Source organism: Tiliqua scincoides, chromosome 7 (genome assembly GCF_035046505.1).
Source record: "Tiliqua scincoides isolate rTilSci1 chromosome 7, rTilSci1.hap2, whole genome shotgun sequence".
Taxonomy (NCBI): Eukaryota; Metazoa; Chordata; class Lepidosauria; order Squamata; family Scincidae; genus Tiliqua; species Tiliqua scincoides.
Window position 1 is genome coordinate 61,116,093 of NC_089827.1, and position 14,917 is coordinate 61,131,009.

General features: G+C 45.3%; 1 protein-coding gene across 1 annotated transcript; it reads right to left on the reverse strand.

Moving 5' to 3' along the window:
• Positions 1-5,264: 5,264 nt before the first annotated feature.
• On the reverse strand, positions 5,265-14,582 carry LOC136657217 (retinoic acid-induced protein 3-like). Its single transcript, XM_066633929.1, has 4 exons — positions 14,446-14,582; positions 10,572-11,527; positions 8,118-8,167; positions 5,265-7,375 (listed from the first exon to the last, which is right to left on the reverse strand). Exons 2-4 carry the CDS (start codon positions 11,494-11,496, stop codon positions 7,283-7,285), a joined length of 1,068 nt encoding a protein of 355 aa, XP_066490026.1. The 5' UTR covers positions 11,497-11,527; positions 14,446-14,582; the 3' UTR covers positions 5,265-7,282.
• Between the last annotated feature and the right edge of the window lie 335 nt (positions 14,583-14,917).

Genomic DNA, 14,917 nt, shown 5'->3' on the forward strand with positions numbered 1-14,917 from the left:
TGGAGTCAAGTTTCCCACTGAAAATTTGCCCCAATCTTCTATTTGTCCCCAGAGTGGAGCTTTGGAACAATTTTGGGGGCAAGAAAATGTCATGAAGAGGAAGATTTAACCTCCCCCCTCCATAAGATCCCATGTTCCCAATCAGGATCTTCCATCTTCCACCCACCTCCAGATGTACTGCGTGAAAGAAGAGGTGCTTCTGGGTTTAAGCATGTTGCTTTAAAACGCATTTAAGCATGTGCATAATTTGGCCAAATACATTGAGGTTGAGAGCAATGACTGAGAGGGACAGCATACAGTTAACATTCTGGATCCTTATGAAACAAAAAGAGGTAACACCAGCTACTTAATGCAAGGTGTTTGCAATTAATCTTCCATGACACTTGGTTTTCTTATACCCCTATGAACTCATTCATAACTCTGTCCTTTTGACACAGGGTGTTGATTGAAGGAAGATGTGCCATCTTCAGAACTTAAAATCTTCTGCACTTAGAAAAACTAGCTAGTCACATTCAGTTTATATATTGCTTTTACTTGCACATTCACTGACTCTAAATACTTCTAGACCTTTGAGTTTGGTGGCAGAGCTAATTCTGGGGATTATGAGGAAATCTGTCATCTCCCATTCCTTTCTCTGAAGCTTCACCTTGAAATGTAGCCACAGCAGCTATTCATGTACCTCAGGCCTTTCTTCCAGTGTGAAGGTAAAAGTGAAATGCAGGGAGTTCCCAGGTAGTCATCCATCCAGGCAGTGGCCAAGGTCTGGACCTGCTTAGTTACAGCAAGGTAGCTGTATCATGGCCCTCAGACCAGGCCCTCAGAGAGATCTACAAGTGGAGGCAGCCATGCTTGTTCTGTCCAGGCCCACCACCCTCTAACCCAGCAGAGTGCCAGCTGCCACCTCCACTTCATCTGCTCTGTGGATACAGAAGGAAAGTGGGGAAAAGAAGAGGAGAGGAGAGTCGTGGGTAAGAGTGTCTTCAACACTATAGCACGGCATTCCCTTCTACTCTTCCACACTTCCACTCTGTTCCTTCCCGAATCCAAGGAGCTGAAGGAGAAAGCACAGGCAGAGATAGGGGGCTCTTACCAATTCACTGCTTTAGGCAGTCTCATAGATGGCCCCACCACTGAGCTTCCCCACATTCCAGCATTTCTTCATTTCTGTAATAGTCACACATAACACCAGAACACCAGAACCAGGGGACATCCACTAAAATTGAGTGTTGGGAGAGTTAGAACAGAGAAAAGAAAATATTTCTTTATTCAGCGTGTGGTTGGTCTGTGGAACTCCTTGCCACAGGATGTGGTGACGGCATCTGGCCTAGACGCCTTTAAAAAGGGATTGGACAAGTTTCTGGAGGAAAAATCCATTACGGGGTACAAGCCATGATGTGTATGCGCAACCTCCTGATGTTAGAAATGGGCTATGTCAGAATGCCAGATGCAAGGGAGGGCACCAGGATGAGATGTCTTGTTATCTGGTGTGCTCCCTGGGGCATTTGGTGGGCTGCTGTGAGATACAGGAAGCTGGACTAGATGGGCCTATGGCCTGATCCAGTGAGGCTGTTCTTATGTTCTTACACATGCAACGTGTCACACCTGGAGTCTGAAACCATCCTGTGGTCAACCTAAAATACTCAAGCTATTGGCTCTACAATGCTTTGATTTGTCCATTAATATTATTCATTTTCATGTTGGGCACCTAGCCCAGTATTTTCTCATTCATTTAGGGCTGGGTGGGAAAAACATTTAAAAACACAAAAACCACACCTTATTCACCAGTCATGTCCATGTGCTTGAAATGGAAGGGGCACATGACTCATTATATAATGCAGCCCTGTGTGTGTTCACCATAGCGAAGGGAAAGCAAACATCAGCTTCCTTCGAAACTTGTGATCGCCCAGCACAGTGACATGTTGACTTTCAGGGCGGGGGAGACGCAGGACAGTCCGGAACATTTGACACAGGAAGGGAGAAGCCCACATCAAAGAGTGACTGCCTAAATGCAGGGGGGAAGGCAACCAGAAGCAGGGAGGGTCATGTGGAGGGCAGGGTAGTGGGGAATCCATGGGGGTTGGCAGCAGAAGGGGAGAGAAGTAGGGAAGAGACACCTCACAGCACATCTTCCATGGGACCAAAGGAGAGGCAGGAGATTGTCCTGAGTTTGTAGCCTTCGGGTCAACTGTGAGCCCTGCTAGCTGGGCAAAGGGCACCTTCAAGGAGTGGCTCTCTTATACTCAAGGTCAGCCAGAGACCTTCTGGTAGACCAGCTGTCACTGCCAGGCTTCCTCCAGCATCCTGGATTGGAAAAGAAGTTAGGAATGGAGCAGAAGATGAAATGTAGACGAAAGAAGAGTGATGGACTACACGGTATCTCTTGTGCTCCACTTCCACTTCTGCTCTGTTCCCCTCTTCCTTTCTGAATCAAAGTTGTGGGGCAGGCGGGCGGATGCACCTGCCAATTCCCTGTGGCTGTGTTTTGTGAAATAAAGAGGCACTTCTGGATTTAAGCACAGGTCTTAGAAATGTGAGCTAGTGCATGCATCTCTTTAGAAACCTTGAGAGATAAGAATCAAACTAGACAAGGCATGGCACGTGTTATTATTGCCTAGTAAGTGGCATGTTTAGTTTTACTTTAAATTGGTGACTGCAGAAGAGTCCTGATCCAAATCAGGAACGTGGGTGGTAGAGGGACAGAGATAGAGGGTGTTTCCATGGTGGGAAAACAGGAGTACTGAGTTAAATAACTTCAGTTTCTGCATTATGGTCCCAGTCCAGAGCTGCCCTCCACATAGCTGCTATTTCAAAGTAAAAAAAGAAGCCCATAAACTGCATCATCTAAACTCATCATCTAAGCTGTAATCTATCCAAACCTCATGCCTACCCATGCCTAAGCCTCATCAAACAAAGTATGACTTCCTTCTGAGTACACAGGCCTAGGATCACATTGTCAGCCTGCACACTTCCAGCTTTAAAGGCTGGACCTATTTGCTCAGAAGAAAGCTTTGCTGATTCTAAGGAAGGGATGCCATTCCTAGACAGGATATTTAGGATTACCAGTTTAGTCCCTCCAATGTCTTTGATGTTAAAGGGAGTAAAGTTGTTTCAGTGGTGATCAACCCATTTCTGTGCTGCTCATTTAATAACAATGCTCAAATGGGTGGAAAATCTGAAAGAACACCTACTAACAGAATTCATGAAAACAGATCCATTTCCCTCCCCTCTTTTCCCTTTTCTTTGCCCTACCCTCAAAAGAAGAGTGGGAAAGAAGCACATCATATTTTAAAGGTAGCAATTCTAAAACTATTTTCTAAGGAGATTTTTTTTGAACCAGGAAAAAATATCAAAACACCCCACCTTATTTGGGAAAACTTGTGGGTACTCTTAAGTTTTCCCTAATGGATTAGATAAAAAGGGGAAAGCAATTTACATGGAATAAAATAGCATAGAAAGACAGGCTTAACTACTACTACTCCTACAACAGCACATGGCCCTGATCCTTTCTCTAACTTCAGGCAAAACTAATTTGTCATCCAAACCTGAGGATGGAAAATTGACTCTAAGGTACACTTTTGGAGTTCTCACTGCAGGCATATTGAGGTGAAAAGACAGTGCCCCACACAGTGGTGTAACCAGAGGGGGTACAAATTGTTTGTCTCTATTTTGCTCCCACCACCTGGAATGGCTCCAGAAGGAAGGGCCGCTTGCATGGCGCATTCAGGCACCTGCCAAACTTAGTGCTTTGCATCCCCTCTAGCTACACTACTGGCCCCACACATCTGGCCAGTCACAATAGCATAAGAACATAAGAACATAAGAACAGACCCACTGGATCAGGCCATAGGCCCATCTAGTCCAGCTTCCTGTATCTCACAGCAGCCCACCAAATGCCCCAGGGAGCACACCAGATAACAAGAGACCTCATCCTGGTGGCCTCCCTTGCATCTGGCATTCTGACATAGCCTATTTCTAAAATCAGGAGGTTGCACATACACATCATGGTTTGTACCCATAATGGATTTTTCCTCCAGAAACTTGTCCAATCCCCTTTTAAAGGCATCCACGCCAGACACCATCACCACATCCTATGGCATAATAGGGAGTGCACCATGCGCCCTGTCCCCTCCCTTGGCAACCATGCCCTTTGTGCAAGGAACCAGCCATGCAGACTCAACAGCCTGGGACTGGAATGGACTAGGCTGGGCGAAAGCACCCAGCACAGTGAGACTGAACACAAGCTAGCAAGGACGAGAAATGCTGTACTGGTGCCCGTTTGGTTTTGAAAACTAGAGGTCATCATGCTGTCAGTCACACCCAGAGAAGGGATGAGGCAGCAAAGCTGCAGCAAGGAGGAGATATGGGTTGAAAGGTGGTGTCACACCCAGCGCATTGAGGGCATTGCTGTTACAGAATGCGAATATGTACTTTTCCTTACTTTATGACTGGCTTTCTTTTTATATGTCCTTCCATGCAAATTAAACTTTTTCTTTTCTGCCCCCTCCCTCCATTATTCCCCAGGGACAGGCCTTTTTGCTTCCATTTATCTCCCCAGCAATGCCCACCACACTCTTTTCTCTGTCTGAGAACCTCTAAAGTCTAAATGCACACACAACGGAAGCAGCTAAAGAGTATAAAGGGGTGACCAAGATGTTATTATATGACATGTAGAATTACAGATGCCTCTTACTCCTTTTTCAAGATCCTGCATTAGAGTGACATTGTGGCAAGGGGACCGGGGATGGTTTTAAAGTGGTGTTTCTCAACCAGTTGTACAGCTACCATCTGTGGTACCTGAGGTGGTGTCTGGTGGTACTCGCAGGACCTTTGGACCCCTGCCACCTAGCAGCAAGATCAGGAATGCAATGCTACAAACAGCAATAGGAAGCTCGGCTTGGCGGGCAGAGCTCCAAAGCATGCTTTTCCACGCTCAAAAAAGCCTTTTTGTCCACCCTGAACCTCTTACTGGTGTTTGTCACATCACGCCTCCACTCCCACCCCAGAAATAACAGGTGATGATGTCATCGCCAGTTACTTCTGGTGGTCCTTCAAATAGAAGGACCATGTGAAGTGGTACGACAGAGGACACACCTTGAGAAACACTGTTCTAAAGTGTTCTTAGAAGCCTGATATGTATGAACAACAGGCCCTCAGGTCTGGGTGGACATGTCCTATAAGCTAGGAAGCCTCATTGTAGTCTCTGTCCATATGCAGAGCGTATTTGATGAGCATTCTTCATAAACAGAAACCAACGAACAACAACACACGATATATAATTATTTATTAAATGCTGGCCATGTGCTCAGTGTAGGATAGGAAATAAACAAATAAATATTATAATACAGTTACAAACACTTAAGCAAAAAAAAAAAACCTGAACACCCCTTTCCCATAGGCTTAGGGGCTACATCCAGCCAAAGTTAAGCACTTTTGTTTCAGCAGGAGCAAAGTAAACACACCCTTAACATGCCCCATTGAAACCAATGATATATAAAAGAGCTTAATTCTGGCTGGGCCGTGCCTTGTTTTTCTTGGTTATATATGGATTTCTTTAAGATCTGACCCATCTGTCTGGAGTTTCTTCACTAGCTGCAGTTTACCCTGACATGCTGACCTCTAAGGAACATTGCTAAGCCACTTAGTGGCTGCCACTGCATTCCACCCGCTACCTTGTTCCCCAGTTTTCTCTTCCTAGTCCTTATTCATTACAACCTCCAAAGCAAGAATGTTAAGAATGCACTCAAGGCCCTGTAACTTTCTGTCTCACAAAAAGCTGAAACAGGGATAGTGTCATGGATCTGTTGGTTTAGGTCCTGGCCAAGGGCCAATGGCTATCTAGAAACCTCAGACATGTTGGTAGTAGAAGTGCCCAATATGCTATCAGGGGATAGCCAGGAGGTGAATGGGTAGCTTTTCTAGGACCCCTTGCAAACAGATGCTAGGATTGGGTTTCATGTCATGTCACAGATGATAGACATCATCTCATGTTTTCCTCTAGAAATTAGCTGTTTCGGCTACTGTCATACAATGTTCCCACACACTGAGAGCTCTCTGTGTTTTTCTGCAACTGTCTACAGATGCAATACAGAGCTGATTACGAAGCACATAGCCCAGGGGGCCTCTCCACACAATCGCTGCTGGGGAGGAGAAATGTACGTGCCCTGTCTTCTTCTTTTGTGATGGAGGGGAAATGCATGAATCAATACTAGAGTGGTCTGCAGTGCACTAAGAATGAGGACAAGAAATCAGTATGCAGGAGGCTCGCGTGTACAGACTTCTTTAGGAAGAAGTCTGAGGAAGTGCTCTGTGTATAGACTTGCCTATATTTCCTGGGATCAATATGGTGACATGTATACAGTGCAGTTTTGGAGAGAGATGGATATGCCTCAGTCCACCTACCTCTCTTCCATCTATGTTTCACACTGGCTTCTCACTTGTGCTTGCCCAGCAGCTGTTGCTGCTGAGGCCTATGAGAGCCATGCCATCTTCATGGCAGGAGTCATGGCTTAAGCCCTGAAAAAAAGAATTTGCTTTTTCAAGGTAGCTACTTAGACTCCCTGGACTCTCACTTTAGTCAAGAGAGCGGGAAGTTGCTGAAGGATGGAATTCATTGCCACAAAGGTGTGGCAGTAGCCCCTGATGCAGATCCTTTGAAACAGGATTAACCCCTTCATAGACCTCTCAATGAATAGTGACCATTACAATGGAAAATGACACCTCCGTATCTGGACCTAGAATTCAATCACGAACATGTAACGAGACGAAGAAGATTCACTGGCAGGCCACTTACCAGCAGGAAGTTATCACTGAACTTCCTGCTCATTTCAGTGCTCCAGAATGCAAAGAGGACAAATACATAGGTATACATAGATAGGCAACTCAGAGATGTGGCCTGGGCCAAGAATCATCCCTTAAGTCTTCGCTCCTGTTTCTTTCAGCTCGTTTCATAAATAGGATAGGACATCTTTATCCTACTCACATATCACAAGGAAAAAATGAGTTTGTACAGAATGCTGAGGAAAAGAAGCCTCAGCAGAACTGAAAGAAGCCACAGAGGTCCACTAAATAAAGGAACTGGATGAATGAAGACGTATAAAGTGCTACATGTGCAGACAAATAAAAAGGCTTGTGGGGGGGGGGAAGAGACCATCTTCCTTCATCCACTGTAGCACTGAGGTCTGTCCTTGTTTCAGTAAAACCAAAGCACCGATTTATACATAGTGATTTCCAGCAGCACCTCCGATGATTCTGCACTGCCGCTCTGGAGTACTTTGTGGAGGGTTTACTTGAGACCTTTCCCTCCAGAATACTCTTGGTATGGGCTGGGCCGAGTTTTAGGCCGTGGGATGGAGAAATCCTGTCGAGACTCAAGCGTCTGGAGTAAAGAAAAAAAAAAGGGAGAGTTGCAGGTATAACCTAATTATCCACAGATTTTTCACTTGCGGTTTTATCTCAATACACAATGAGAAGGGCCCTTTCAATTAAAGGGAAAAAGTCATTTAACAATAGCCTCTTTAATGCGAGAGAGGGCAGCCAGCTGACAATCCATCAATCATCCTCTCTCTAGGCATTTCACTCCAGCTTCACTCCAAGGCAAGCAACCCCTCCCTTCCCCCTGAGCACATGAAAGAATGATTATCACTTTGCATTCTTTCCAGGCGCTGTGCTCTGGGTGAAGGGAGGGGTTACTGGCTCAGAGTGAAGCCTTTCTAAGCGCCTGGAGAGAGACTGATGGATGGACTGTCTGCCTAATGACTCTGTCTTACATCACAAAGGCAAGCAAGTGCTTTTTTAAACTGCCCAGCAAAGGGACATTTTTTTAAAATGGATTTGCTTTATTGCGATTTTTGCCATCCAGGTGAGTTCTGGGAATGGAAACCTCATGAATAACAAGACCCAGCCTGTATTATGGTATTTTAAAGTGCATATATCCTGAGATTCGTCCCATAAAGACCCAAACCTAGCTAATCTTATATTAGCAGCAGCTGCCTTTTTTTCCAAATGTCTAATTACACACAAGTTTTGAAGTTCCCCTTCAGGCTGTTTGACTAAAAAATGAGGCTGAATGATTACAAATCCGACTAATACTAAAAATGAAAAGTAGATATTTTACTGACCTCCAGCTGGAAGTGAGTTGTATAAGGCACATATGAATGATCCCCGTTGTCTTCAGGAACAACAAAAGAAGAGGCAAAGAAAAAAAAAGGCAGTCAGCGGGTATCTTAAGAATGACCACATATGCACAGAGGACTCAGTTTAGCTTCAGACAACAATTTTGGCACTGTAGATATCCTTGTGTAGTTTCTCTGCATTCATGTACTGAGCAGTGGTGACACTAGGGCTTACGTCAACTGGTGCAGGAGGCCAACACGCCACTCTATAATGGACTTTCTCTCATGCAGTGGGCGAGGTAACACCCCAGCAATGGACATGTTGATGCACCATTGCCTCACCCTTGCTGGTTTTTTGGCTATAACTTTTGATATAATCGAGATATTTCAATGCGGTTTGTTTCATTGAATTCTGCATGAAATTATGCATCAAATGATATGTAACATAATGGTATTATTCAAAAATACCAAGATTTAAAAAATTTTGGCCAGTAGTGGTGTCACCCTCCTCCCCCATGCGCTTCACCAGGTGTGGCCCACACCCTCGTAGCAGCACCGCTGGTAAAGAGATAGTTGTGTGGAGCATCTGGTCACGAGGCAAGATGACTGTTACACATCTGCTTAATGCCACATTTCCAGAACATCTCGAAGCCAGCACAGAGTGAGGGCGGAAAGCATTGCCCTCACTCTGAACAGGCTGCATTGTCATGATGCTGTGTAGCCCATCAAATATGACTTTATGATGATGTCACAAATCTTTTTGCCCCATTTTGCAGGTTCCTCCTCCCAGATTGTTAAATAAGCAGATGTGTTTTGCAAGGATTTAAGTTTTTCACAAAAATTGATTTCCCATTTTGTGCTCCACTCCAATAGCACCAGCAGTACTAGCAAAAAGAGGGACAATCACATTTCACACTAGATACCTCCAGCCGTGGAGGGAACACTGGAGTAACTGCAAATGTGGCAGGACCTTGAAAGAAGACGCCCGTATCTCCCCCAAATAAACTACAAATGTGCTACCAACTCTTCAAACAAATGCAATATCTGGGCAGGAGGTCTGGTCTAGAGCCTCCAATTGCCTGAAGATAACATCTGAAGGTTGCCAGTTTGAGGCCACCGGCACCATGAATGGCGAGACCTTGAAGCAGCTGACAAGCTGAGCTGAGTTATTCCACCTGCTCTTTGGAAGGAGCTGCTTGTCAGCCTGTGTGGGAGGAGGCCAGAAAGTGATAACAGACCGCAAAAGTTCCATCTGAAATGTTGTGTGGTTCTTGAAAGATAGAACCTTTCTTTAATTGTAAAAATCCCTACGGGGATTTAAACAGCCTGCCTATGTAAACCGCCTTGAATCAAAGTCTGAGGAGAAATCTGATGACCAAGAAAGGCAGTATATAAATACCTGTAGTATTATTATTGTTCAGAGTACTTGGCCACAATCCAATCCATGTACACCTGGGAGTAAGTCCCATTGAACTCAGTAGGACTTCTCAGTAAGTGCCTAAGACTGCACTTTTAATTCCTCCCCATCCCCACCCCATTCCTCCCACTGTACCTGCTTACCTGCCCTGGGTGCACCACTATGACTAATTTACAACAGCAGACCTCTGTTGTAAAGCCCAGTTAGGTTTGGGCTGCAAGCTGATTAATCAGTGAGGAGGGCACAATTAATCATTGGGGACAAATTTTAATTGATAGAACTATATGCTAAGGGCATATTTTATGTCTTGAAGTTATATTTGTTCAGATTTGTTGCAATTGCAAGGAATGGAAAGTAACATATCCTTTGCTTAGAACAAGGAATAGCAGCACGTTTTAAATGATAAATTATCTTACTATTCCACCACATCAAATGCCATATCAACACTCAGGCCGTTTGTATTTAAATGTAGTGTGACTGCTGAACATATCATGTGTGTAACCTGTCATTGATTATTCCACAAAAAATTATTTAGTCTGTTGGCAATTGCCATTTTTGAAAGTAACTTGGTAATCATGCATTTTTCTTCTTGCTAGCTGGCTTTGGCTTCCATGAGACTTTGATTTAAGTTTGCGATTGTCATCATATAGCCAATTACAACCGGCCATATACTATTGCAGGCAAATGGTAAATTTTAGAAATAAATCAAACCCATTTTTAGAAATACAAGAATGGCTTGAGCTGTTCCTTCCCTTGTTTTTAGGCCTGATAATGGGCTCCCACAACTGACATCTCTGGGCAACTGTCTTCCCACCTAGAGCAAAGAGGTATCTGACTTTTCCAAAGCCACTTATTGTGTGGCCCTTTTTTGTATTCTACACACCAAGTGGGATTGTAGAAAGTTATGACATGGAAACATCTCGGGCTTCTTAATTCTGTTCAGTTCTGCACTGAAAACAACCTGATTCCTTTCTGTTTGGCCAAATCTCCCACCCACAACATCTACCAATACCACACATATGGACTGCTTTGTTTTATCATACCTTGTGCGTTGACCTCCTGTGCATAGGCTTGATTCTCCACTCCAGAAGTCTTTTTCAGGACTTTAGGTTGGCAGAAATTGTTCTCTGGAGGGTAGTCTCCAGGTCTCCGTGGCGAAGTGAGGAAACAGAGTTCAGGCACCACATACATGATCAAAAAGACCCATCCGTTCACCACCAGAGCAATGCTGATGACAGGATCATCCCAGTCAGACCGCTTCACTGAATCTGGTTTGCCTCTCAGCAACACCGTGATCCACGCCACCCAGATGGCTATGGAGAACAAGATGGTGACAAAGATGTGTGCGCCGTGGCGCTTCCACCTTTTATAGGACCCACAGAAAACAAACATGGAGACTACAAAGAGGAGGGCCATCAGGAAAAGCACGTAGATGAGCAGCAAAAGGAAGTCACTGCGTCTTTCTTCATCCATTTCATTCTGCTTCAGTGACCTCAGTGCCGAGATATTGATGGCTACGTACTGGATGGCTATGATAATCTGCACAATGGTGAGGCTGATGGCAATAACCAGCAACACTAAGGCCGAGAGACGGGTTTTTCCTCTCACCAGCTTGATGAGGTCAAAGGCGTGGGCTAGGAGGCAGGCGAAGCAGAGGGCAAAGAGAACCCCGAAAAGGAAATAACGCGTGGGGGCGGTGTTCTCATTGAGCCTGATGATGAAGGCAAAAGTGAGGCCAAAGATTCCCAGAGTGCCCAGGAGAAAGAGGAACTGGACAGGGATCAGGCTTCGCTTTGTGTTGTCTTGGGTTTTACAGATTAGGAACAGGAGGACAAATATGAGGATGATTGAGACAACAGCACCAGCTGTAGCCAAGGACTCCAGAATGATGCCCCAGTCCTTGTCGGTGTCACAGAGGAGGTAATAGTCACTGCCTATGTTGCCACAGCCACTGGGAGGCGAGGCCATGGTGCCTACAGTGGACGGCTGGTCTTAAGACCTGTGGAAGACAAGACAAACACAGGAATATAAGCAGGCACCAAACATATCCTAGAAAACATGGTTTGGGCCAGCAAATGAAGGCTTCAATGAACCAATTTCTTTTGGCTGTAATTTAGATAAAATTCAGATGTGGCTAATTGAGTCATTTGAATGTATAGGCATTTAGTCCAGGCTTATCTTTCTGGTTGGCCCATGCAGCTCTCTAGGGCCCCAAGTGGAGACCTATTACCCAAGACCTGTCTTGATCACAACAGAAGCTGTTCTTGTACAAAATCTGCTTGTGAGTTCTCTAGCCTATGAACATTTTTTAATGTTTGTATCAGATCAATAGTGATGGTCATGGCTGTGTGAATCCTGTAACTTGGCAATTATACTACGCAAGCTCAAAAATTGGTTTTAAGTCCTCCTGCAGCCTCCCACACTAGATATTGAGAGATTCATGATTGGATATTCTAACACTTGCTTTGTTAAAAGTGGCCTAATTTGGATTAGGGCTGTCATTCAGGGTCAGGTGTTTCCCCCATCCCAGGAGAAAGGGTTAGAGGGCCAATGACTCCTCCCTCTAATACTAATTCAGACACCCCCACCCAGAACTAATTCATATTCTTTAGCATGACACCCCAATCCAAATTGGGCCCTCTCACCCCTGCATTTATGGAGAACAATACATTGGGAAATCTCATCATGGATTTTCAACGCATTGTCTAGTTTGGCCCTGAAGCCAATAACTCTCAGGTTGGCTCATCAATAAGACTAATCAGCATAACTCTAGGCCACGCCACAAAATTGCCCATTGTGAAAAAGCATTGTGAAAAAGAAAATCAGTAGGGAAAGACTTTCATGCCACACTACTTATGCATAAGTAAGGGCATTCTGCATTGCATTGGGGAAGCCCAGAACTTTCCAGATTCAAGACAACAGTGAGCCGAAATGGTCGATGTGGCTGCAGCTGGGGTGTCATTATAGCACTGCAACCATGACAAGAGAAGGTTGCCCTGCAGGCCTCCCAGCCCAGCCTCCCTCCCCTCAAAAGCGCAGCCACTGAACAAGGGTCCCCCCAGCCTCCTCCGCCCAGCCCAGCACAACCCCCCCCCATAGGGCTCCTCTTCTCCCCCCACCCCATCCTTTCCCAGGCAGGCTTCCTCCTGCACCAGGCAACTCTGGCTGACAAGTGCGAGGGCACAGTGAGCCCCATTGACTCTAATGGGACTGACTTCTGAGGAGACAGGCACAGGAGGGGCTCTGAGGCTGCAGTCCTGTCCACACTTTCCTGGGAGGAAGCCCCACTGCCTCTAATGGAACTGACTTTTTAGTAGACAGCCATAGGCTTTGGCTCTGAGGCTGCCATCCTATCCACAGTAAGTTCTATTCACTATAATGGAACTTACTTCTGAGTAGACAGGCACAGGATTGGACTCTAAGGCTGCCATCCTATCCACAGTAAGCCCCATTCACTAAAGTGGACTTCTAAGTAGACATGCATAGGATTGGGCTCTTAGGCTGAAATCCTAGGCACTTTCCTGGGAGTAAGCTCCATTGACTAGAATGAGACTTACTTCAGAGTAGACATACCTAGGATTGGGCTCTTAATCCTGGCAGAGATACATATCTGCACCTGTTTTCACATGCTAAGGGCAGGTGAAAAGGGATTCTACGTGTGTACAACGTGCTGTCCAGCCTTGCCAGAGATCCTCCTCATCCTTCCTCCACAAGCATGCCCTCCACCAGCCAGCGCTTGCAGCTCCTCTCCAGCAATGCACAGCAGCTGCTCAGGGCAGCAGAGAACATACAATTGCATGCCAAGCGCCTTCCCAAAGACAGAGTATCCTGATACCTGAATTAAACCACATTTAATCGCTTGTTTACAAACGTAGCTGTTTCTGTGTGCACCTAAGGACCCCTCTTGTGTAAGAATTCCTTTTTTGTTCTTACTCCCATGGTTGCTTAGAGTAATTTTACTACATGGAAATCATGTAAGCCATTTTCCGGAATCCATTCACTGCTTCCTCTCCTCGAAGTAGTGCCACACTATATACTACATGCTACAAGTGCGCCTGTACAGTATTTTTTCCCATGTGTAGAAAAAGTAGCTAGGGGGAAGGGGATGTGGAGATTGACAGCCCAATTCTATGCATGTCTACTCAGAAGTAAGTTCATCTTTAGGGGGGAAGCACATAAAAATATTTTATTTCTCCAATAAAAAATGACAAATAAATAAATAAATAAACAAATAAATAAACAAACAAATAAATAAATAAATAAAAGATTGACAAGTTGTGAGTTCCTGCGCCTTTTTTTTCAAAAAAAAGCACTGCATACATACATACATACATACTTACATACATACATAGCATGAGCATAACACACAGGCTCATTAAATGTGTTGAAAGTCATAACAGCATAACTAGGTCTGTCCAGAGGCCCATCTTGTCCAGAAATGTGTTTCCAGCGTTTTGTCTGATTATTTCACCACATCTATCAATTCTTTGTTCAAGGAGTACTGTACTTGGAGTTATCCCATCTTATCTTCACAACAGCCCCATGAAGTCAATGAAACTGAAAAGAGGTCATCTACTGAGCTTCCTGGCAGAGCCAAACTCTTGTCTCTTGAGCTCCATCCCTCTATCCATCACACCCTCTGGCATACAGAGATGCACCCTGGAACCTTGCCATCTGAGAGGTCCTGGGAATTTTTGAAGAGACACTTCCTACACCTATATTTTATCCTTCTGACACGACACTATTAAAAATCAGGGAACTTGGGGGCAGCCCCACAACAACATGCCCCAATCAGGTGAGTGTTCATCCAGGGCAGTGCTGCCCTTTTACTGAAAAAGCCACCCTCATTGTCCCTCTGACCAAGGTTGGAACTCTACCGTCTGCTAACGGGAGCTTGGATTGTATCGCATGGTTTACCTGAACTGTGTCCTGGCTGGAAGGCGAGCCTTCAGTAGCAGAGAAGCTGAAACAGCAGAGTGCCTGCAGCACCCACTCAACAGAAACAGACTCGGCTCCTGTCGGTTCTCCCTGAGCGGACCAGAAGCAAAATTGTTCTCACACACTCTAAGGGAAGCTTTAAAAACAAACGAGGAGAAAAGGGGGATGAAGAAGTTGGGACACGCCTATTCCAGTTCCACTACTCCTGGTGCTGTTACAAAAATAACATCCCTGTGCCAGGAGATGAAGTAAGAATGCTTGACGTCAAGTGGACAGTCACCCCAGCAGCTGGGTGGGGAAGCAGCCTTTGCCTCTCCAGCCCTAGGACTGATTTCATGACCGTTCATCAAGCTAGCTGATAAATTGCCCCTCACTGGCAGGCAGAAAGCCAGAGGGTCTGACACAGTGGGGGCCCTTCCCATCACACCGACTTTATCTACTTGCCTAACTT